This window comes from Colletotrichum fructicola (assembly GCF_000319635.2).
Source record: "Colletotrichum fructicola Nara gc5 chromosome Unknown KSG_Nara_v1_contig01, whole genome shotgun sequence".
Classification (NCBI taxonomy): domain Eukaryota; kingdom Fungi; phylum Ascomycota; class Sordariomycetes; order Glomerellales; family Glomerellaceae; genus Colletotrichum; species Colletotrichum fructicola.
This window is the reverse complement of record NW_027094051.1, coordinates 4,131,450-4,155,767: the sequence shown is the minus strand read 5'-3', so window position 1 is coordinate 4,155,767 and position 24,318 is coordinate 4,131,450. Positions and strand designations below refer to the sequence as shown.

The following is a 24,318-nucleotide window of genomic DNA, read 5'->3' as shown; positions in this document are numbered from 1 at the left end:
ACATTCCTTGCCTTAGTCAGGGCCGGTGGGCTTGGCGCGCGGGCTGTATCTGAACGGCGGCAGCGGTAGTGCAGCCATCACCGTCGTGAGGTTGTTCACGAGCTTTTCAGCCTCTTAACCTCCTCCACCTTGGCGACGTTAACATCCATCAAATCATCTCGCATGTGGATTCGACGCGCGAGCTGCACGCCTTTAGGTCATGTCAGCAGCCAGGGGCTTGGTTGACGGGCCTGGAGATCATAGATGTCGGTCCATTTCCCTTGGCTCTTTTCTCCCTTTCGGCCCTTGAGTCGCAAGCCCCTTACGAGGCGCAAGTGGCTGAGAGCGTCTCATTCACCCAGGTTGAAACCCACAACCCATTCGTCTTGCTTACCGCGGAGGCTCAAGCCCTCGTATCTGGATTGTCTGTACAGGCCAATGTCGACTGGTGCCGTGTCTCTCGTGGACAATGTGTGCTTTCCCCCCAGGTGTTTCCTCCTCCCAAATTATTGGACACGCGGTACGACGTCGCACCGCATGGCTGAGAGTCTTCGTGGCCAGCCGCCGCCCGCTTTCCGCTTTGCAGTCGCCCTTGCATCTAGCTCCTCCCCGCTGGCCCAGCCTTCGTGCGGAGCGGCAAGTGACGGTGCATATTTTTATCGACGTAGTGCAAAGGTAGTGCAGCGCAGCACATTGCATCGCAGGTTCCTGTTGAGTGCAACGGAAGAAAGGGCCGGCTTGAGATCGGACTGGAGCTGGTGGCCCTGATGAATTTCGACTGCTGCAGGCAACGGGAGCACTGCTGTAGCGGACCCCCACGACCGTATTTTCGTCTCACTAGGCTGGGGGACGCCTTGGCGCCCTCGCCCTTGTGCGCCCCTGGTGGCTTGAGCGCCGATGCTGCCCAGTGAGCGTCTGCTGAAGCCACAAAGCCACCGTTTTGAGACGGCGCCCGTGTTCGGCAGATCACTGGACGTGCGCCGTCGTCCCACCTCAATGAGATGCGCCTAGACCACCGCGCCGGCGTCTATCTTTCTGTTATTCGCGCTGGAGTAGCGCACGGTACGTAGCCACCGTTGCGGCACTGCTTTGTCTCCGTAGCGTCTCTGTCTCTACCGTCTTAGACAAAGACGCGTCGCGCTTGTCAACCTCAACGTCGACTTCGTATGTGCTGCCCCCCGTCTCTATTCCACAGACACATGGCCGCATGTCCACCCGTAATGACGTTCTCTAGCGCCTCCTCTTGAATCTTGAATCCTGATTGCGCAACCAACGCGCTGGGGAATCGGAGTGTCACCTCGATCTTGCGTCCCATGGGAGACGACCGGGGGTCAAACGCACTTACAACCCGATGTTGACTTTTGGATGAGATCCAGCCACTACGATGGCGCCCAAGAGAAAGGCAGAGCCGCAACAGCGACCGGCCGAGGGCCGCTCTGACTCCAAAAGGCTCAAGGCTGGCCGAGCCCAAAATGCCGTCAGGCAGTCGGTCCTTCTACAGTACTACGACAATGCGCAGAATCTCCGCGAATACCTGCTGTCTAGGCTCCCGAGCTCATCCAGGCTTCGCCGCAAGAAGATTGCCTCCATTGGACTATCACGCACATCCCTGGCCAAAGAAGCGCTCCCGGCAGAAGCCGACCTGTCAAAACTGCTAGACTCGACGCTGGTATGTATGCACCGTCAGACTAATACAAGGGCTGAATCTCGCTGGGAAAACTGGCGATCTTTCTCGCAAAAGGGCAATGATTCAAAGTGCGACGATTCTGTGATGTCACTGTCCGGAGGGCTAGCTGGCGCGACTTGCTCGCAGTCGGAGGTCGGTGCTGCTCCTGTACTCCTTTGCTGTCCCATCTTAACAACGTCGGCAGATTGTAAATTTTGTCATTTGGCAACTCTTCTCCAGCAATCAGTCAGGTGGCTGGCCCAGGCATCTTCTCTGCGATGGCTTCCGAAGATACGCGCAAAACGCCGGCAACCCGCGAGAGCCCAGAAATGGCGAATGGCCGTCCGGTCTGTACCCGGTTCATCCCAACCATTTCGTCCAGACCCTCAAAGCTTCTCCGTGGCCGCAGCTTCTCATGCTGTTGGGGAAATCAGGCGAACAAATCATGATTGACCTTCTCATTGACACGGCTATTTTCCTCCCTGCGCAAGCGGGTGTAGGGAACATGTACCAGCTCAGCGGTACGCCGATGTTCGCTGCAGACACGGCAAGATGGGAGCCGGCTGCGGCACAGAAGCCTGCAAAGGACTCGAATCTTGAAGACGAGAGGCTGCCGTCAGAGCTGCCATTCATGAGGAATCGCATGCTGTATGCTCGGGCTGCTCTCACTGGCCGCGGGACTGTTCACTACGGATTCAGGCATATACGTGAGTCTCTGTCACCGTCATCAAACTGCGGCTAACGTTGTCCTAGATGTTCTCAGCCGTTGCCCAAGGGTGACAGATTCCGCCCAGGCCGACCCAGATCAAAAGACGCGGCTGGATCAAAGCAATGAGCAGAACACGCTCAAGGTGATGATGTACATCTTCCCTCGTCAGTTTGGACTGCACAACGTTTTCAACTCCAAGGTCGACCATCTCAAGACCGCCCAGAAGCTCCCTGACTACACCCTCCGCGAAGAGGAGATCAACTCGCTGTTCAAGGATCAGAAGATTCGAACGCCGAAAAGGCTACGAGGAGACGTCAAACGACTGGTCGAGCACTTGCAATCGCTTCGTGGTCGCTGCGCGTACGCCGAACTGCTGCGTCACCACTGCCCTTCTGCAATCGATGGCACGACTCGGAAATCTGCGCACAAGAAGCCGGCCAAGCCGTCAGGCACGCAGCTCTCGCTCACCTATACACAGGCGACAGCACCCGCCAGTCGAAGCGCCGTCACGACAAAGCATCGCCACAAAGCTCGGCAACAGGCCCCTTCGATACCAACGATCAAGTTCGATGCCGTCACTGATCTGGCGACGCCGACACCCCACGTGTCCGCCTTTTGCCGCGCCGTGCTGGCCAGACTCATACCAAACGAATTCTGGGGCAGCGGTCCTGATCAAGCACATAATCGTGATTTGGTCTTCAAGAGAGTTGACCACTTTGTCAGACTGAGAAGATTCGAAAGCATGTCCCTTGAGGAGGTGACTGACGGGATAAAGGTAAGCAGGTCTGCATCGTTGTTGAAGGTTCTCGTTAACAGCATGCTAGGTCACAGCCATGGATTGGCTGGCACCACCAAAACTGAAAGGCATGAAGACCAGCCAGTCGGACATGAAGAAGCGGCTCGAGATCCTGCACGAGTTTCTCTACTATGTTTTTGATTCCATTTTGATACCCCTATTGCGCAGTAACTTTTACATTACAGAGTCGAGCTCTCACCGCTATCGGCTGTTCTTCTTTCGCCACGACGTATGGCGTTATGTGGCCGAACCAGCCATGGCGACGCTAAGAGCGAACATGTTGGAGGAGATGAGCCTAGGCGATGCAAACCGCATCCTTGCATCGAGGAGACTAGGGTTCAGCCGCATCAGACTACTCCCCAAGGGCAAAACCATGAGACCCATCACAAATCTGCGGAGGCGGGCAGTTGTCCAAGGGAGAAACGCACTTGGGCCGAGCATCAACTCCGTCCTCGGTCCTGTCCATTCAATGCTCAGGCTGGAAACTGTGGGGTGCCTCCGTGTTCCAAATCGATAGTGCTAACGACTACCAGGAGCGTAACACATCCAAGCTCGGCTCGTCCATGTTCTCCGTGGGCGACATTTACACACGGCTCCGTTCATTCAGCGCAAGCTTTGGCGAGGAAAGTCCGACCTTTTACTTTGCAAAAGTGGACGTGCAATCCGCCTTCGACACCATCCCTCAAGATGCCGTCGTTAGGCTCATGGGAGGCGTCCCGAGCCAAGCGCAGTATGTTATCAAAAAGCACCTCGAAGTCAAGGCCGGTTTGGTGGACCCTCGGCTCCAAAGGCGCCCTGCTTCGAAGCTTACAAGGCGATGGCACTCGCTCGCCAGCACCCGAGATGACCCAGCCGGCTTTGCGCAGGTTGTCCAAGAGCGCCTCGGCCCAAAGAGAAAGAATGCCGTGTTTGTGGGTAACATTTCGCGGAAAGAGCACGCGACAAAGTACCTCATGGAGTTGATGGAGTCGCACATCCAGCACAATCTCGTCAAGGTCGGCAAGAAGTACTACAGGCAGAAGAAGGGCATCCCGCAGGGTTCTGTCTTGTCATCGGCTCTCTGCAACTACTTTTACGCCGACCTCGAAGCAGAGCGTCTTACTTTCCTTCGCGGCAAGGATTGCCTGCTTCTGAGGCTCATTGATGACTTCCTCCTCATTTCGACGAGCCAGAAGAAAGCCCGCAAGTTCGTCAAGGTCATGCACGGTGGTATTCCCGAGTACGGCGTGGCAGTCAACCCCAACAAGACGCTGGTCAATTTCGATCTGGAGCTTGGCGGCGTGAAGGTATCCAGGGCACTAAAAGCGAGCCCATTTCCCTACTGTGGCTTGAGTATTGATTGCAAAACGCTTGACATTATCAGGGACCACGACACGGCGAAGGGGGCTGCAATCTCGAACGCCCTGACTGTCGACTACGGAGTCAAGCCAGGGCAAAACTTCCAGAGAAGGGTCCTGAGTAGGTCATCCGACCAGAGTCCTCTTTCCTTTACTGACTCTCGCAGACGCCTTCAAGATCCAGTCCCATTTGATGTTCTATGACACCCGACACAACACGCTCGAGACCGTCTTCTGCAACCTCCACAAGGCCTTCACGGAGACGGCAGAAAAGATGCTGGCTTACTGGCGCTGTCTGCCTGCTGCGAAGCGACCCAGAAGCCGCATGCTCACGCGTAGGTGTCTATTGTTACGACTGGTTGTCATTTGGCTCACATTCTTTCAGAAACCATCAACAGAATCATCGACGTGGCATATGTGCTCCTCACAGGCAAGGCGAGGAAAGAGAAGCACCCGGATTACAGCTGCGCCATGGAGAAGACGCACGTTACCTGGTTAGTACACTTTCGCGCGTTCGCAACCACAGCAGGCTGACATTTGACCAGGCTGGCACTTGATGCCGTGAGAAAGGCCTTGCTGAAAAGGCAGGCGAACTTTTCACCGGTCCTTGGGTGGATTGATGCCGAGCTGAGCAGACTCGACACAGCGAAGACTGCACGGGTAGAGAAGTACATTAAGTAGTACAGGAGCAAAATATAATCTTGCGGAGACTTCTGATGCGATCCACAGCTCGTCGTGTTGCCGCAGCCAGGGTGTCATGATGTCTTATTGGCGGCCTATCCCCGTGTCACCCTGTGCGATCCAGTTTGCGTGTGCCAGGCGTTTTCGAGGCTGTCGGCATCCGGGCGACCTGCCACATGTGTCACAGAATGGCCGTACGTCTCGAGGAGCACTGCACTCTTCTCGAGGCTGTCGGCGGTGATGGGAGGCATCTTTGGTCCTCTGAGATGCACTGATCAACCAGACTTCCATCACCAGCATTCGGACTTCGCAGTGAATACATCCGTTCCAATCCGTCACGATGGACGAATGCGAACGCCTGTTCCTTGAGAAGATCGCCGTGGCAGAGACGTATCCCGACTCCTTGATACGCCAGGACGAGCGACGCCCGGCGCTTCGGTCATGCCTCGAGCACTATGCAGCAAACAGAGACGCAATATTTGATGGGCCTCCGTCGAGGATCGATACGCCGTTGATCATCATAGACTTTGACGACGCCGAGTCATGGAGCAAAGAAGAGGGGCCGAGACGGGTGAATCTGCACATCATCCGTAACGTAATTGGGCTGCGCAGGAAGCTGGCGTGGCCCAGCCCGTCCGAGATTACGATGGAATCGGCGACGCTCGTGAGGGATCCGGCTCTGAGAATAGTGTACGCCGCTACTCGGCTTCAGAAAACTGCCAGCTGACGGAAACACCAGGCTACTGGAACGCTTGAGCCCGACGTCGCTGCTGCTCAACCTCAGCGAAAAGGTCCTGCTGGAGCTCCTGACGTACCACCAGGTCCCGTCCTGCCTGCTCAACTTCCTCACGAGCGGCGGCGAGTCGTGGAGTTTTGCGAGCAGCATGCGCTTCGCTGGGTTTCGGGGCACGACGAGCCTGGCCTCTAAACAGGGCGTGGCTGTGCCGAATCTTGGCCGGAGCGGCTCGCACATTCAGCTCTGCTTCACAGTGTTCAGCATGCGGAGGTACCCCCTCCACGCGTGGCCCAAGGGCGAAGACCCGAGCAAGACGCCGCGTTGGCAGCCCCACGCGGCGGCGGTGTACGTCCACTTTGACGTTGTCGAGGGCACGGCGGTCTGGCTGCTCACGAGCCCGCGGAGCTACCACCGGGAGAAGGGGAAGGGCACGCAGAATCTCCTGTGGGATACGGTCAAGGAGAGGTTCGAGGGGACACTGGAGGGGATGAGCGCTCTAGGGGTGGCCGACCGGTTCCGGGTCAGTCTGGAGAGCCTCCTTGCGGTTGTCGAATGGGCTGTGGAAGAGCTCTCACCGCATTTCCAGGATCTGGAACTGCATCTGTCGAAACTGGTAGGTTTGGGCTTGTTGATCAACGACACGAACTGCTGAGAATTGGTCTGCAGACAAAGCCGTACCTGCATCCCTTTGGCGACGAAGACGACGCGCAGACGGATGCCATCCACGAAGTAGATCTCCGTCGCATGGCGTTCCTCATGGAGCAGCGTCACCGCAGCGCCATGAGGGTCGACAGCAACCTCCGCGTCCTCCGACGCCTCCGAGAATTTCTCACTGAACAGGTCAGCGACGAGCTGGACAGGCTTGATCTTCGCCACGCAGGCGAGATGCAGGCGCACTTGGACAAGTTCAAAGGCGAGCTATCGTCAGCGATGGAGGAGATGGAGGACTTGATGCAGCGGGCGCAGGCTCTGGACCAGCTGGCCGGGAACCGAGAGGAATACGTGAGTCGTGAACAATGCCCCCCCCCCCCGGTCGGGGTCCGCCGAGTAACGCGTTGTCAAAGATTCAACGGATGCAGACGCATCATGCGAACCAGCAGATGAAATCCATCGCCGAGTTGACCGCAGATGACTCGGCCGCAATGAAGCAGCTCTCTTTCATAGCATTGATCCTGCTGCCAGTGACTGTCGTATCGGTGAGTAACAAGACCCCGAACGAAAGCAAGGTGTTGGGATGGACAGCCGAGACGACGGCATGGGCTGATCGGATGAGCACAACTCGTTTGCGCGAGTTAGACCGTCCTGAGTACAGACATTGTAAAGTTTCAGGACCTTCCGAACGAAAACGAAAGCGCTTCTGCCGCCGGGGAGGGTCCTCCCGACGCGCCCGTCCCGGTGTACAGCTTCTCGGTCGCGGCGTTCGGGACATGGGCCGTCGCGAGCCTGGTCATGACGGTCGTCACCCTCGCCATCGTCAAGCCGCTGGGTGGGAGGCGGGGTGCGAACAGGAGGACCAGATTGCGGCTCCCGCGGCTATCGATGCCTTGGAATCTTGGAGGCGTGGCTCACACGGGCGAGGGGCAGACGACCACGCCACCCGAGCCAAGCCCGGTTGCGCGCTCGATCCACACGGCGCCGGCGGTGGGCAAGACGGCATCACAGTGTCCAGAAACTCCGGTAGTGGGTGTGGGGGGTCCCGTCCAAGCCGGGGCCTCCCAAATGCTGACGTCGATGGGACGGTGGCTCAGGGGGGCTTGGGGGACCCTGTGGCGGTGGCAGACGAGCAGGACAAGAGAGACGACGTCGACGACTGCGGCGGCGGGGACTGGTTTACCCCGTTGAACCGTAAAGGACAAAAGGAAGCGCCGTTGTCCGAACGTTTGATGGTGGTGGGCAGAGAAACTGGTTGAAATCGCGGGGAGGGTTTAGTGCTGCATCATGTCATTAGCACCGTCGAATTAAGGTGTGATGGTTGGGTAGCAATTTAGATCGTGATTGCATTAGGGGGGAGGGAATCGAGTGCCGGGGTGGGCAGATTGACAGCCCAATTGGCAGATCGATTGGCCCCCTTGATTTGCGATATCCTTCCAAGGTTAAGGCGTACATGTTTGACACCGTCAGCTCCGATGAGCCTCACCTTGTTTTCGCTTCTCGCTTGTTTGCTTTGTGTCGTCGAAAAGTGGATTGTCGTGCCGGTGCTTCTCTTCTCCATCAGATTGCCACTTTCGACCTCGCATGATGCGGTCGGTGGTGATTGGGAGGAGTCCATGATGGGATTTGGTGGGAAAATGCGCCCAAGCATCCGCGGTTTCCCACGTGAAGCGCCCCTGCGACTCGTCCCGAGGGCAAAAGAGGCAAGTCGTGGCAGTGCCCTGGCCCGAGTCGGCGTCGTAGGTCGTAGTCCCGTACTCGTGTACGCTTTGCTGTTACTGCTGCTGCTGCTGAGCTGAGGTGAGAGACACTGGATGGACCAGACTGAAGCAGAGACCGCCCGCCGGAGGCGCTGAGGGTCCCCGGCGGCCAGCGAATCAGCCCACTACAACGCACCGTGGGTGGGTGAGCGAGTCCGCTGCAGCGCCCCGCCATGATTCGTCGTCTTCGGACCCGGCAGGGAGCCACCTCGCCCACCGCTGGTTGCCTCCAGGGGCCACCCCATCACCCGAGGCAGGACCGTGGGTGGGTGGCGGCCCGCCTGGCTGACGTGGGGCGAGTAGCATGCCGCGCGCCGGGACTTGGATCGACCGGAGACTTGTTGGTTGACGTCAAACGAAAGTTGATGCGGCGACTCGACTCAAACATGCTTCTCTTTTCTTTCGTCTCGTCTTTTGGCCTGCATTTATTCCACATCACGCACACATCTCTGCCTTCCTTGCTTATCTCTGGCATATCTCTCGTGCTTGCTTCCTCGCCGCGGCCGCACCCCTGCTCGCATTGCAATGTCATCCCATCCCCCATGATGTCCTGCTACCTATTTGAGGGAAGCGTTTTGTTTCCAAAGCGGCGAAACGGATCTTCGACTTGAGAATCGCCTCGGGGGGGTTGACACACCTTTACACACCAACTCGTCTTTCTCGTCCTTGCTTTCCATCCTCTCTCTCTCTGTGTCTGTTTGTCTGGAGGAGCGCTATTACCACCACCCACCACAAATCGCCGCACTCTTACTCTCGCACACACGCCACATGTCGCATAACCTGAACCCGACGCTTTTGTCCACTTCCGAGGCCTTAAATCCCCCCATTCCCTTCCCTCTCGCCTTCGGATAGGGCTTTCCACGTCCCCCGTGCTGTCCTCCAATCGTAATCGGGTTCGGTTTCTCGTCGTCTTTCGTCCCGCCTCCTTGCCTCCCAACCGGGGTCGTCCAAGCACGACGGGAAGACTGCGGGGCGGTGGATGGTGCGTTGGTTGCGGGATGCTGTAAGACGTTCGGGAAAACGCAGCACAACATTCTCACGACGGCTCGTGAGCCTTGGTCGTAAATACACCAAAAAAAAAAAAAGTCCGTTAGCTGGAGAATCCCTGGTTTCCGGCCCTAGTCGCCGCTTCTTTGGCTTCCCGTACTCGGGGCGAACCGGCGGTGTCCTCGTACATCTGCGTGCTATATCCGAGTCAGACAAGCCACGCAGAGGCGGCTGACAATGTTTTATTTATACTACCGGCCCTTCTCCTGAACATTGTCACTGTCTTACGATCTCCAGGCCAGTCTGATCAGTCTCCCCCCGCCTTCTCTGGACATTGAACGTAACCTGTCACGGTTGATCAGAGACATACCTCGTCCAACATGGCGGCTGCCATCACAGCAACACTGGGCGTGCCCAACATGACGGCGCCCATCCTCGCCAACTTCTCCAAGCCGGCCGCGGACCTCGTCAACGCCAGCACGCCGCTCCTCGCCGCGGTCGTGCGCGACAGCTACCGCGCCGTCTTCAAGGCCCGCGTCGCGGCCGGCGTCTCCAAGCCCTTCGTGCTGCCCTACGGCATCTTTGGCACCTTTATCCTGCCCATCCTGTATATGACCATCCCGCACAGGAAGCGCCCGTGGGTCTACGCCGCGAGATGGCTCGTGCTGGCCTTCATCATCGCCTTCAACATCAAGATCATGCGCGAGACCTCCAGCACCAACATGTCCATGGGCTACACGAGCGGCCTGTCTGCGTTTTGGGGCATGCTGTCCAGCGTCACCAACCTCGTCTTCACCGCCCCGCAGTTTGACTTTGAGAGGGTGGCGAGGAGGAAGGTGAGCAAGACTGCTACGTCGTCGCCCAAGCCCTCGAGGAAGTCGAGCCGATCCAACTCGCCTGCTGCGCGGTCAAACTCCCAAGGCGGGCTGCGCAAACGGGCCGGCAGCAAGAGACGACGGAACAACAAGGCCACGGCACCGGACGTCAACGTCGACAAGTACGAATACTACTGGCAGTCATACCCGGAGAACGGCACCTTTGTCGAGCGTCTGGGCTGGGTCGTGGACTTGTACACCAACTTCCGAGGCGTCGGTAAGTGTGAAGCTTCTGGAGGTACTGTACCGTATACTGACAATAACAGGATGGTCGTGGGCTGTTTCGTCCGTACCTAGCCCTGCTCCGCCTGAGCACCCGCACACCGAGGAGCTCGTCAAGATGGAGACGATCCCGCTGGAGACCTTCGTCGGCTGCCAGACGTACAAGGACGAGCGCGACTTCTTGTGGCGGAAGCTCATCCCCGTCTCCCTCGCGTACATCATCCTCGACATCTTCAAGGTGAAGAGCACCGAGGACCCGTACTTCATCTTCGGCAGCACGCCGTTCCCGCTGCCTCCTCACCTGGCATCCACCCCTCACTGGCTCTTGTCCGTCTACCGTCACTCAGGCATCATCTGCACGTTGTACGCCTCGATTGTCATGGTTTTCTCTGTTCACGATCTATTCCAGTACTACGTCTTTAGCAAGGTCTTTCCCATGCGCGGCGAGCTGTGGCAGTACTCCTCCGTCTTTGGCTCCTTCTCCCAGGTCTTTGACAGGGGCCTGGCCGGGTTCTGGGGCGCCTGGTGGCACCAGACGTTCCGCCACTCCTTCTCCGCCCCGGGAAACTGGCTCGTACAGCACGGGTATCTGAAGCAGGGCACGACGACGACGAAGATTATCATCATGTCCATCGCCTTCTGGCTCTCCGGCCTCCTCCACGGCGCCGGCAGCGTGACGGCGATCCCCGAGACGAACTGGCTGAAGCCCTGCTCCTTCTTTTGGGCGTCCGGCGTCGGCGTCCTGCTGCAGAAGGCCTTCTGCACGACCTTCAAGCCCCAGATCGCAAAGATGCCCCGCATCGTGAGGCGGTTCGGAAACTTGATGTTCGTCCTCGTGTGGCTGCAGGTCACCGTCAAGCCCCTGGCGGACGACTTCGCAGAGACCGGTCTGTGGCTGGTCGAGCCTGTGCCCGTGTCTGTTGTGCGGGCGCTGGGTTTCGGTCGTGGGGAGACGTCGTGGTGGAAGCCCGACATGGAAGCGATCGGACGTTGGCATACTGGTGAGCATTGGTGGGAGAGCGGTTTCGGTTACTAGAGCATCGGCGCAAGCCACCTTCATGATCATGTTGCGACGAAGTCATGTACTGTTTGTTTGATAGACCTCAAAAATACTCCTTTTTTATTTGTTCGTCCGTCTTGGATCCGATCTGTTGCCCGTCAGTCGACTTTTCTGGTTCCGTCTTCTCCCCGGCCAGGTCACAATCGCCATGACTGACTTGGTTGGTGTTGCGTAGGACCTCAATGTCATTCTTCTCCTTTTGTGTCATGCTACGAGGGACACGGACGTGCTACGTGCAGTTTCCCGCGTGCTTGGTCAATTTGTCAGTCGACTAATCAATGAAACCGGCTCCTTGGCACTTACAAACGTGACATCGAATTTCGAGGAGGGGTTATCGGGGAATATATCTTTCAGGCCCTTTTCGAGATCTTTCTTCTCCAGTCCCGACGCGTGGAACTTCTCTCGGTATACCCAAGCCATGCTTGCTTCCTTTCGTGTTGATCGCCACTTGGCTAACATGCCTGCGTGTGCCCAGGCTGGCGTTCGGACTGGTGTAAAGAGATGCAGTTGAAGCAGAACAGAGTCGAAATTCGCTGGCAGTCTGTGGTACTTAAATGGTGGAATGTATGGCCCAATGTTGGTTTATGAGTCGGTAAAGTCGCGTGGCAGTCGACGGGATTGCGAGTTGGTTGGATGAGTGGAGTGGAAAATTCGGTCGACTCCTTCCCTCCAAACGTCGAAGTGGCTCCTTCCTCAGTTGACTGGGCAAAAATCACTGTCCCGACTTTTGACACAGATTCTGTCAAAGGCCTTCGCTCAGATCGATGTAAGCAACAGAACAAGGTCTCCAGTCTTCTATTTGGTGCTGGTTTGCTCATGATTAAGTATGAGTCCTCTGGAAGCTTCGATTCAAACAGCGACACACTTCGACTTTGGCTTACTTTTGGCAATCATCTTTGACTATCGGAAATCCTAACAGTCCATCAAACCATGCCGAGTATGCGTCACCTTCGAGTCGCTTCCAGAACCAAGTGTGTCCACAAAGGCGGATAGCCTCATCACCAGTTCGCCTTCAACTTACGAGAAGAACAATCGAATCGTCAACCACCACGCCGCCAAGCAAAGTATCGATGACTGTATCGATATTCGAGATCTAGCCTATGGTACAAGAAAGAAAGGGGTATCTTAAGCCAAGTAACCGACCCAACCCTCTCCAGTCTCCAACGCCGAGACGTTCCTCCGGGAGACGAAAAAGGGGGTATAATATCTGGTAAAAGCGAAACCAATTTAATCCTCCGTCGAAACCACCTTGCCACTCCCCGTCATAGGGCAGATCCATCTTGGTAGCAATGAATCCGTTCGCTGAGCTCGCACAAAGAAAAAAGAATGAAACGAAAGTGAAGTAGAAAAGAAAACGCAAACTGTAGCAATGAGAGTCGACAATCATCGATAACGTTTGAGCCGCGTTGATGTCTTCGTCATCATGACAGCGACCTAGTCATGGCGGAAGCGAAGCCGTCTTGGAAATGCTAAGACGCGTCAGAGTTGCGTTCAATTGCGTAGTAGTTCCAAAAGCGGGAGATGTTCCTTGACTCTCATAATGTCGAGAAACGTGACGCGTCTGACTGCCCTTCCTGATGGCTTCGAGTCATTGTTGGACCGTTGGAGTCGACTTGATGCAAACCTCTCGAGAAGTGACTAAACGTGATCGTCAAGAACGGATTTGTTTTGTGACGAGGGCGTATTGCAACAGTTGCCTGTTGAGCGAGCCAGACCCCAGCAACGATACAAAGAACGTGCTTGTTCGAGTGGGAGCTCCAGCCATCTGTGTCCCAACTTGCAGCTTGAGAGAGGCACAAGTTACATGAAGCGGCGCTTGCCACGCGGGTTGTAGACCTCGTCGTCAGGGTTAGACTCAACGTCCTCATCGCCGGAGTCCTGGTGGCGATGCTTGCGAGCATGGGTACCAAAGTCCGGCTGAGCGATGTATTGGCGCGCCGCGGCCTGGTGGCGCATCCTCTCGTAGGTATTGATGGAGGAAGTACGGACGGGGCGGGAGTTGGCCAAGCCAACATGTCCGGCGTACTGATCCAAGGCGGAGAAGCCGCGGTCAGCAGCCTTGGCGGCCTTCTTACTCTTGCGCTCAGACGAAGTGGGAGGCTTGTAGTCGTCCTCAGGGCCGTTCAAGTCGTTGTCGTCGTACTCATCGGAGGAGATGGTGACATACGTCTGCGAGGTCTTCTTGGTTGGGGTGAAGGGAGCAGCGCTCTCGATCTGAAGGAAGAAGATGGGTCAGCGGAGATTCAAGGATGGCAGAGCGGATCAGCTTACCGACTGCTTCATGGAGCCAACTGAGCGGTCAGCAGCATCGGCCTCTTCCCTTTCTCGAATAGCTCTGGCCTTCTGGGCAGCCCGAACTTTGTCCATGCGCTGGATGGGACGCATCTTTCCCCAGTTGAACTCATCGACGTGCATGGGCGTGTGGTTGCGGAGCTTGGTCATCTTTCCGTCGTAGACGCAGTTGCGGCAGATGACGTAGGGACACTTCGTGCAGCGTTGGTGGACCATTGTGCCAATGGCACGCGAGTTGCAAATGTCACACTTCGTCGTATTTGTCGGAGCCGGCGTCCAGGTCTGGTGGAGGGCGGGAGCTGCAACTGGAGCGGAAGGCTTTCCAGTCTGCTTGTCAGGAGCAGCGCCAGAGTTTGCAAGGGCATCCAAACGAGGAGTCTGGAACTGGTGGGAGGCATCGGCCTTTGGCTCGAAGTCCAGCTTGGGCTGGATCTCACGGTACTTGGTTGTGCCCTGAGGAGTGGACTTCTTGCCGCGAGCGCCCTTCAACTTGAGCTTCGGCGCAGGCTGATTGTAGTGGTTTCCCGCGGTGCCTTGAGCAGCGCGCTTGTCGTTGGTGACCTTGCGTCCACGCGCAGCGGGAGTGGGGCTTTCCTGGTGGTAGCGATCAGCAAAAGGGGTACGGTCAGGCGTCAGGACGGGACGGCTATCGCGCGCGTTGATTGGAGTCCAGCCGTGGGTGTTGTTGCGAGACACCGAAGACTACCATGTTCAGTTAGCGATGAGGCGACGGCGAGGTCACACTAAAGTCATACCTGGTGGTCATGATGGTCGTCGATAGGGGAATAGTCCTGGGAATGGATGTCGTCATACTGAGCCGGATAAGCGACACTACCTTGCATGTAGCCATGATCGTAGCCATGCTGCTGCTCGTGGGGGTAGTAGCTGTGGCCATCATGAAGGTGACGATGGCTCTGCGAGTACTGGAGAGGAACATAGTCCTGCTTGCTCCGAGGAGAGAAGTAACTCCGAATATCCTGCGAAGGATAGCTCTTCATGTCTTTGCCACGGACATGAGAAGTGCCACGGTCCCCAAAAGTGTTGGCAGGCTTGTCGAACGGGAATCGAGACGTCTGCAAGACGGAGTCAGCTCACACACTGGGGCGAAACGATGAGGATACTGATCATCGAAGGGCTTACCTGGCACTCATCATAAAAGGTGCGCGGCTCTCGCTCATGCTCGGGGTGGACTGGAGCAGGGGGGCCGTGATGAACGTGACCGACGGCGTTGGAATGAGGGTTGAACGGGGTCTCGGTGGCGGCGGCGCCCAGAGTCGAACCGTTCATGCGGTAAGGAGAGGACTGCAGAGGCAAGGGCTATGAGTAAATTTGACGCTGATAGAGACAAAATATCGGGGAGAATCACTCACTTGACGCTGCTCGCGGCGAGCGGTGCCAAAAGGGCCCATGTCCGCAACCTCGGCCACAGCGGTCTTGTTGCCATCGTAGATATCCCGAAAAAGCTCGCGAAGAGGCGGGAGGCGGGGAGCCATCTCGGCGCGCTGATGATCGTTCTCAGCAGCGGCAGAGTTGGTCGGAGGAGGGGCGGAAAAGCCACGCTCGCGACGGTAGGGAACTCCCGTGTCCATGATGTCAGTACCCTGAATATAGGGGTTGACGACACGCGAAGCCGGGGTAGCAAGCAAGGCCTCGTTGTAAGAGACCATCTAAGGTATGATGTCCTGTTGTGTTGTTGTGTGGCGAAGGGCAAGGTGAACACCAGAATTTCTGAGTTGAAGGTGTAAACAAAACGAAAGCAGGTGCGGGAGAAACGAAACGTGAGAAGAAGGCCCTGGCCTGAGAAGAGTCTGGAGCGGAGAAGGAGTGTTTAGATGGTTATGCGTGTAGTTGACGTGCCACTATCAAGACTCGCGAGTAAAGGGCGTAGGGGTTGGTGGACTGACTCGATCATGTCGACAGCTTCACGCGAGAGAACCGGAGCCTTTTGTAGATGAAAGACACGGGGCTTTGATTTAGTGACCTTGGGTCTTCGTGATTCACAGTCACCTTTGGCAGCCCCTTTTGTCTCCTTGGGTGTTCTGTCAAAGTGAATATGTGGACATGATGTTGGGATGACAGTTTCAACACATGGAGTTCCAATGATGATTGATATAAACTGCAGGTAGTAGCTTGGGACGAAAGATTTCCATGCAATGAACAACGCATGGGAGCTGGTCGAACTGCCTTCTAGAGGAATTACCATAACAGAGACAAGTCGGGTTAGCACCGTGCTCTCTCAACTTTGTTGATAGTGAGGAGATCGAAGCCTAGATTTTAAAGCCATGCCTATCAGAATACCGCTGTTGGATATCACACACTCGACGTCTAACCATGACGTGCTTCGATGGGATTCAAAAATCCGAAGACGAATCTGCCGTGCTAGAGAACACTTTTCCCCAGGAGTGTCCTCAACACATCTTGGAAATGTTTTAAGGCTAGCTAGCCCTCGTCGTCTTAAGTGCTGCCTTTCCAAATATAAGGTATAAGCTTGTAAAGCATGCGTAACACGAACTTGACCAAGATGAATGCCAATGAACGCCCACAACAAAGCCATCATGTCCCACGATAGCTGAAGTCGTCAGACGGCCATACGCGGCTGGACAGCTTTCTTTGGTTCTGATGAGTAACGTCAAGAAGTAATGTACTCGCTTTTGCAATATACACAGTCTGTATCAGTTGCGATACACTACGAGACGTATTGACGGATGGAGCAAACGTGAGGCATTCATACTTTCCGTTAGACGGCTCTCGATTGGCGAGAATAATCCGCCTGGACGGGAAGAACTCTGCCGCAGACTCACATCAAGCAGTAGAAGTGTTTTACCGCCGAGAATGGAATATTAGCAACGGAGCTCTCGAGTTGCTGGGACCCGGGCGATGACAACGGCGAAGCGCACATCACACAGCAACGGCACCCCTTAGAAATCACGGCAATCGAGTCGTTCGTCATTATCACCGTCACGAAATAAAGCGCGGTACGCGCAGCGCAGCATCCGGGAGAGGTGGGGTTTAAGTGCTTGCAGCATGAGCAAGAGGGGAATCCTTGACGTTGCGTGAGACCAAGATGCACTGAGCTGAGAAAGGGAGAAGCGGGGGCCCGTCTAACCCGAGACCGACAGTCCAGCGTCACCGCACCCTCCGGACAGTCCATCCTGTTGTTGGTCGTCCGTCCCGTCTGCCAAGGGGCTTTCGGGCATGGCGGCGAGTCAGCTGTCGGGGCCTGCATCAGAGGCAGGAATGTGCAATGGGGAAGTTTAGCCCCCACCCGGCGATTGAGTCTCGAGCCGTGTTCGCGCTGTATGCTCGACTTGTCTTTCGCACTCTTGGCGAGCAAACCATGCTTCGACAGGATGTCACCGCCAACGAGCCCGTGGCATGTGTTGGTGTCAAGTCGCTGCAGGCGCGCGGGTCGGGTACTGTCATCGACCACACGTGTGCGTGCCTGGGGAAATCCCTGAACCAACTATTCTCGGTCTTCAGTTGTGCTTCTTTTAGGCGCTTGCGAGGAACATGGAGGGCCAGTGGTCTCAAAAGACGGAATTATCCTAAAAAGGATTCAACTTCTGTTTGCTGGTCGGCGAATGCGCTTCCTTCGTGATGCGGTTTTCCGCAGTAGACGGCAGCCGTGTTTGCTGTTCAACGTGGCATAAGTCGGCTGAGATCCGGAGGGGCGTGGCCGGCGGTTGTTCGTTTCGACAACCGCCATGTGGCTCAGACAAGTCTCGACCGCTCATGTCTTGTTGCAAGGTGATTTGAGACCAATAAAGCAGGCGGTGTCAAAAATCTGAAATGCTGAGATTTGACCTCCTGCGTCTGGGCAGTGTGGGCTGAGATTAAAGCGACTTCGCTGATTGATTCCATACCGACACGTGCCACTTTGAGGAATGGGTTTGGTGCTGACCAAGATCCTCATAGTTTTGGTTGGGCAAAACAGGCGTGGGCATGATAAAAGTCGACCTGTCGAACGGCCTGTTTGATAGGGAACGGAGAGGTCGGCAACTGGCATTTGGTGGCCGGGAGGTGTCAGACTTTCATGCTGCGTTAGCCTGCCCTGCCTCAATAGGCTGCGTGTCCGAGAGACTGCTCAAGCCCGCGGGGCTGGGGTTCCAATTTGAATGGAAATGGAAGCCCTATTCTGTTGCTATTGTCGTTGGAACAGCGGTAGATGGATGCCGAAGCAAACGAGTGTTTGCGGTGGTGGGTGTGTGCGCGCTTCACTTGGACGGCTGTCACCTAAACTGCCATTCAGGCAGACAAGGGTCGGCGCTCTGAATGTGTCCCGTATCCAGGCTGTCGAGCGTAATATTGCAGCGCTTCGTGGCCGAGCTGACCCTGGAACCTTGCAGAGAGAAATGGGAATATGAGACGAACGTCTGAAGCATTAACCATGATGGCTTGCGGACAGTGGCCATTCAATAGCGAGTATTTTTTGGGTTACTCGACGTGGTGCAAAGCGACTTTGGAGGGGGGAAACGACTGACAAGGAGTGACATGAAATGGGCCACAGGCCGGGGTGTTTCTATCTTAGCGCGAACCAGGGTTCAATGATCGTCGCGGGGATCTTGCTGGCACTGAAGCGAATCAGAGACGGGGTTGTTGACCAAAAAGGGCGCCCGCCAATCGATAAGTCCTGCTCACCTTCATTCTGTGCGGGTTCGAGCAGGGGCATGGCTGGGACACCCCAACGTGAAGCCGCGGGGTCCTTGTTCTTCTGTCGTGTCTGCCCCTGTGAGGAAGAATGGAACTCATGATGACGTATGTAGCTGGATGGAACACGGCCAAGACAAAAAAAATTGACAAAAGTGCGTTGCAGTCGTAAGAGTCGAATATGCGTGGAAGCTGACGATATAGTCCACGCATCGGCAATCTCATGTCGAGACTGCCTGTGATGGAGATCAACCAAGCATGGGCCCGTGGCGATCAAGGCCTGCGTCGAGGTGTGCGGCCGGCGCCAGTGGGAGCCAGGCTTCCGGAGGTGGTGGATGTGTCTCTGTCATGACGGCAGTGGTTGGTGGTAAAAGTGTGGTTGGGTCGGGTGTCAAGGGTTCATTTGCTCGGCGCAAACGCTCCATCCAACTCCAATTCAAGGCCACCACCAGAGCCCCGCCCATTCATCCGCTCAGTGTCCACCAAGATATGCCGCTGCCGCCAGGTATCGGGCCAGTCTGTGACCGCCCGAATGACGGAGCGCGAGGTCGCATGGGCCAGCAAAGACCCCGAGGAAAATGGCAGGGAAAGGAATGTTAGTCCCGTTAAGCGGAAGATAACACGCACAAGATGTCACGGAGGGGTAATTATTGGAAAACCGAGCCTTCCCCTCTTTATCGTTATCGTGGCTCCCGGCCGGCAAGTCGGCGGTCGGTCGCGAAATAGACGTGCCACATGTTGCGTATTAGAGCCTGGGATAATGCTGGGCCGATGGCAGTCTTCTGCTCTGTGCGCAAACGAAGGCTGCGACGCCGCCGCCGAGATGTTGGTGTTGATTGGTTTCTGGCACACTTTGTTTCTCAGCCATCATTTTTCCCTCATTGCGTCGCCTGATTCCCCGTGCGTCGCCATCTTCCCTTGAAGGTAAAATACGATTCATTCGTTTCTTCGCGAGAGGCGGGCGCTTTCCGCAGCGGGCCAGAGTTCCTGCAGCCACCGAGACAGCGTAGACGAGCTTGCCGCCACCCTTGCGAGAGAACTTCTCGTGTACCGGAAGAATTTTTTTCTTCTCGTCTGGTGCAGGCCAGGGCTTCCTTCACGCAGTGCGGTGGCCGGCGAGAAGAAGCAGGGTGTCCGTAGCATCGTGGGGTTTGCCAGGCCTCCCCTGGGGGGTCATGCTCAAGGCGGGTGTTCGGCGGAGGGGTCAACCTGCGGAGCTATTGCACTAGAGGAGCATATCCGTTCGCAACGACCAGGAAGAGAGATGGTCGGAAGAAATGCTCGGAGCGATCGATACCGCAGTAAACGGACAGCCTCAGGCGTGCATGAGCTGGAACGAGCACAAACAGGCAGAGGAGAGGTTGGCGACATGACGGCTTAATTTAAGCAGCATAGCCCTCTCTGGCCATGTCCCTCCTCCTCCGTCCGGTCCAGCGTGGTGTCGTGAAAGGTCCTTATCCCGTCCAGATAAATGTTTTGGTGGGGTATAGCGACCTTGGCCAGAGGGGTTCCAGGCCCGGGGTGTGCATCAGTCCAGGGTCCCGCTTGCCATTCGTCGAATGAGACGGGCATGGTGACTAAGGCACCTTCTGGTAACGGAAGGCGAGGAAAGCTGTGCTCCAAGCTCGACAAGCCGGGTGGTGTTAAGGCCTCCATCATGTATAACAAGCCGAAAACATACTGGTGCTGCGAGCCTCGACGAGAGTGCGTGCGACTGGCCCGTCGACTTGGGCTTGTAACACCTGACAGGCCTGCCTTAGTTTTTTGTTAGTCTCAACCTGTTGCGCGCGCCCAGCTTGCGCCAGCCGGCCGACACACAAACGCAAAGGCGACGGCGTAGAGCTTGCTCCATGCTCCCACACCGGAAGCGATGGTGGATCGAGCGGGAATACTGTGAGAATCAAGCACCGGGCCTTGCTAGCCAGTATATAGTCGCTCTGTGTTGAGGTTCGCTTGCGTCTGTGGTGGCACCAGGCCAGCACACCTTATTCGCAGGGACCAGACCGACATGGATGTTGAGAAGTTGGCTTCGCTCGCTTCTTCCTTCGTACAGGGCCGCCAGCCTCTCAGAGCTTCTTTGCACTGCAGCCCAGCCAAGCCATGCTGCCCTGATAACCCTGTCCGCGGTCCACGACCCAACCAGCCAGCAAGGTTGTGAATATGCGCAATGTCCTGGGCAGAATGACGGAGAAAGTGGCTAATCATGAGCCAAGGATGTTGCTGTTTGATAACATGTCCTGCAATCGTGCCTGTCGTGGATGGAGCACTGTAACCTACTGACACGCCGGCCTTGGGCTTGGTCCTCGCTCGCTTCCCAGCTCGCAACTTGCATGCCTTGCCCTTGGACTGAAGCGGTGACCGTGATGGATATTGAATGATGAAAGAAACCACGGCCTCACTTCCGACCCGAAATGCCCAGGCGGAGCCGACGGCAGCGTGAGAGGTGGGTTCAGCCAGTCCCGGTCTGATCAGCGGCCATCGGATAGCAAGGTACAAAGCGGGCGACGACACTGAAGCAAGCCGGAAGAGCGCGGGCAGCTGACGCCTTACATAGATGGTGCACCTGACGCTTGCGGAGAGCAGCGGGAACGAACTGACTGATCGAAATGCTGATGTGATGGCCGCGGGCTGCCATCAGCGCCCGCTTTTTCTGATACACCGTCCCTCCCCCGCCCTCGTAGCCCGGGCGAGGGCAGAGACGATCGTGGAAGGGTAATCAATGTCCTTTGGAAGGAAGCATGCCTGGCTTTTCTATGCGCTTTGCCCCCTGAAGCGGAGCTGCAGACAAAGCCGCGGTTTCCAGGTGTGTCCAGTGTCATCCATCCACATTTCCGGCTTGGTTTCGATGAGATAAAATGGTGCCCTGCAGACATGTAAGCAGTCAACTCCCATACCACCGCCGCCACCATGTTGGTGCTTGTGACCTCGCTCAATGTTCCTCTTTGGCAAGGCGCCTTGCCGCCAACTGACACCCGTGGGATCCGAACAGACAGCGATTGCCCAAACACACCCGCCGTCTACCCTTGTCCGGCAAGGCCATCTGGGTCACAACTATCTCAACTTTGACTCTCTCAATCCTCAACGCGCCAGCCAGACCCCAAAAGTAACGGTAGAGTGTCATAAAGGCGAGGACGAGGAGAATCGCTGCCCGCCAGCTCTGTTCCTTCGACGTGAAGATTTGGGTAACTTTGCCTCTGCGTCTGCATCCGTTTCCGCATTCATTTGCTGCTGTTTGTTAATTCGCGGACCCGGTCGTCCAACCCTCGTTCGATGCTGTAGTTGTCGTCGCCATTGTCACATAGCCTGCCCCTCCACCGAGACGGAGTCACGCACAACCCAGGGCCGGCCACGCTTACAGGTGGAACGTGATGCGATGTAGGATACTGTAGGGATCATTGCGTGTGCAAAGGCAGACCTAGAAAAGGGTACTTGACGACATTGTCGTGCCGTGTTAGTAGAGCAGCATCAGCATCGCAATCACCACCTCACCAGCAGCTGCAAGCGTTGTCGGAACCTCCACCGCATCCACCCGACCACACCGAGATTTCTGGGTTGAGATGGCTGCTTTGCTGCCACCACCCCCCAGTCGTCGTCTTGTTGGTGAGAGCAGCGTACAAGTCCATTTCTTTGGTCGGGACCTGGGATCGACTGGGAGTTGGAACCGGTGCGCATGGCCCTGCAACTTTCCTCAACTCGGCGCTCGCCCGTTCGCTTTCACCTGGCGAGGTGGGCTGGACTCTGACTCTGACTCTGACTCTTGCTCCTCACTGCTGTGGTGTGCATTCTCACTTGTCATGGAGGCGGCTGGCCCCAGTGTATTCTCGCACTCCTCCCCTGTTCCCGACATGCCTGTCCAGCTGGCTGTCGTCTTCCCCATTGAGCGCAGTGCCATGCCGCCGCCGCACCAAGGCCTGGCCTGTTCTGCCCATGTTGTGCTGTGCTGTGCTCTGCTGGGTGTGCTGTGTTGTGTCAGGTGCTTTGCGGCACTCTGCTTCGCTGTCTGCAGACCAATCCAGTCCCCGTACCGCTCCTTTTCCCTGAACGACATGGACATTGGTGACTTGAACATGGACATGGGCATGTCATGGCCGTGGCAAGGACCTCTGGCGGTGGTCGTGGTAGTGCCAGCCCAGTCGCCCCAGTCCGGACCAGCCTAGGCTCTGGCAGTGTCTCTTGTTGCTCCCGGTGCGGTGCGTTGCGTTGCCGTACATAGGTATTGGCTTGGAAAGTACCGGACGTCCTCTGCCAACCGGTTAGAAACTAAGCTGCCTCACCCAACCTACCTCACATCATCTCACCTTACCTCGCTTCTGCTGTCCCGTACCCACGTCAAGGTTATGTTGGGTACGTAAGTACGGCAGAGAGAGGAGCACAGCAAGCACCCTGACTCTGCAAATGTGCCGTCTTCCTGGTCCGACGCCAATCTTGTCCAGTCTGAGGTGTGAGACGCAGAAAAATAAAATAAAGCGAGCGTGTTAAAGGAAAGAGGAGACAATTTGGGCTTTGCTTTGGCTCTCGGAGCAGCAGGAGCAGTACCAGCAACAGGTGCGGTGAGGTGTCCTTGCCTTCCTTACCTCACATTGCTTGCCTTCCTCGAGGTGCCTTCCTGCCTTGGGTCCTTGGGCGGTGCCTTGAAGGTGCACTTTCTTGGATTGCTCGCCCCTTTCTGTCCATTGTCTCTCTTCCCGTTTCTGGTCCCAGTGCCTCCGTTCATGGGCCATGTCCAGTCCCCCCAACCCATCACCCGTCCACATACATCCACATACTGTGACATCCACATCCTCTTCCTGGCTGGTTTGGCTTGGTCTCTCAGGCCGGCGTCTTGTCTGGCTTTTTGACTCCGTCCCTCCTCCTGCTCCTTGCCTGGCCTGGCCCTCACATACATACGCCTACGCCTGCGTCTACCTTACGCCTACGCCTACACCTACACCTACTTTTATTACTCTCTCGTTCCCAAGGTTCCTTCCCTTCTGCCTGCGACGAAATACAAAACCAAGACGGTCTGCCCCCCTCCCCCTCCTCTGCCGCGCCTTCCCTCCCCGGCGTCCCTTTCTCGTGGTCGTCGTCTCACCGATCCTCTTCGCCGCCTTCCGACCGCTCTGTGAACCTTCCTCCCTTCTTCTCCTCACTCGACCCTCGACTCTCGACTACCCGCCTCCCTTGCTCGGCGACATCGGCTTCACGACAAGCCAAGTGCATGCGGACCCCTCCTCGTCTGCCACTGCCGCTACCTCAGTGTTAGCAGCAACCTAGCAGCCACGCTCACGCACCCTCGTATTCCATTCAATACTGCCTGCTACTTATATCCCTCGACCTCGCTGCTCACCCCCACCTTCGCCATCCACGCACAATCCTCTTACACGCTCACGCTCCTCCTTCATCCCTACTCTCCCACCGCCTGCGTCACCATAGCGAGGAAGCAAACCCAAGACACAGACCGCCTGCTTTTCTTGCTGCGAGCACGAGAACCGCCAGCTGCCTTCCTGCCTCAGCATAAACTACCACCACTTACACCCGGCTGTATCTTACCCGTTACGGCCATTCGAGACGCCTGCATCTCGCCCTTTCTTGAACGACGCACCCGCACCCGCACTCCTCGCTGCTTCGCCGAATGCGGGTATGAACCAGCGACCCGTCCGTGTCTTAACCATCGCCCCCTCTCTTCCTGACTCTTGCACCTCGACACTGTCTCTGCCTCTGCGGCTCACCGACTTTGGTCTTGGATTTTATTCGGGACACGTCATTTTGCAAGCATCACTTACGCCGCCATATCGATGGGTAGAAGGGAAAGCCGTGGACCTGAGTATCTGATAACCGCCGACCGATAAAACCAGCACCCCTCGGTCGAACCCCTCATCTCTTTCTTTACTTACGGCCGCCTCAACGACCAACCCACCAACCCGAGCCCCTCCTTCGGTCA

At 56.5% G+C, this 24,318-nt stretch overlaps 4 protein-coding genes across 4 annotated transcripts; 3 read left to right on the top strand and 1 right to left on the bottom strand.

Moving 5' to 3' along the window:
- Nucleotides 1–1,363: 1,363 nt before the first annotated feature.
- On the top strand, nucleotides 1,364–5,168 carry trt1 (Telomerase reverse transcriptase; the record flags this gene model as incomplete). The annotated part of the gene is made up of 9 exons (XM_066150784.1): nucleotides 1,364–1,648; nucleotides 1,721–1,798; nucleotides 1,851–2,352; nucleotides 2,399–3,129; nucleotides 3,179–3,637; nucleotides 3,684–4,608; nucleotides 4,655–4,822; nucleotides 4,873–4,981; nucleotides 5,033–5,168. 9 exons carry the CDS (start codon nucleotides 1,364–1,366, stop codon nucleotides 5,166–5,168), a joined length of 3,393 nt encoding a protein of 1,130 aa, XP_066009627.1.
- Nucleotides 5,169–5,508: 340 nt separating this feature from the next.
- CGGC5_v001174 (uncharacterized protein) lies at nucleotides 5,509–7,814 on the top strand (the record flags this gene model as incomplete). Its single annotated transcript, XM_032030055.1, has 6 exons — nucleotides 5,509–5,858; nucleotides 5,908–6,517; nucleotides 6,571–6,906; nucleotides 6,969–7,100; nucleotides 7,201–7,584; nucleotides 7,653–7,814. 6 exons carry the CDS (start codon nucleotides 5,509–5,511, stop codon nucleotides 7,812–7,814), a joined length of 1,974 nt encoding a protein of 657 aa, XP_031890488.1.
- A 1,868-nt stretch (nucleotides 7,815–9,682) lies between these two features.
- CGGC5_v001173 (uncharacterized protein) lies at nucleotides 9,683–11,435 on the top strand (the record flags this gene model as incomplete). The annotated part of the gene is made up of 2 exons (XM_032030054.1): nucleotides 9,683–10,394; nucleotides 10,444–11,435. 2 exons carry the CDS (start codon nucleotides 9,683–9,685, stop codon nucleotides 11,433–11,435), a joined length of 1,704 nt encoding a protein of 567 aa, XP_031890487.1.
- A 1,824-nt stretch (nucleotides 11,436–13,259) lies between these two features.
- CGGC5_v001172 (uncharacterized protein) lies at nucleotides 13,260–15,340 on the bottom strand (the record flags this gene model as incomplete). The annotated part of the gene is made up of 5 exons (XM_032030053.1): nucleotides 13,260–13,673; nucleotides 13,731–14,453; nucleotides 14,507–14,824; nucleotides 14,892–15,053; nucleotides 15,122–15,340. The coding sequence occupies 5 exons, from the start codon at nucleotides 15,338–15,340 to the stop codon at nucleotides 13,260–13,262; spliced, it is 1,836 nt and encodes a 611-aa protein (XP_031890490.1).
- Nucleotides 15,341–24,318: the final 8,978 nt, after the last annotated feature.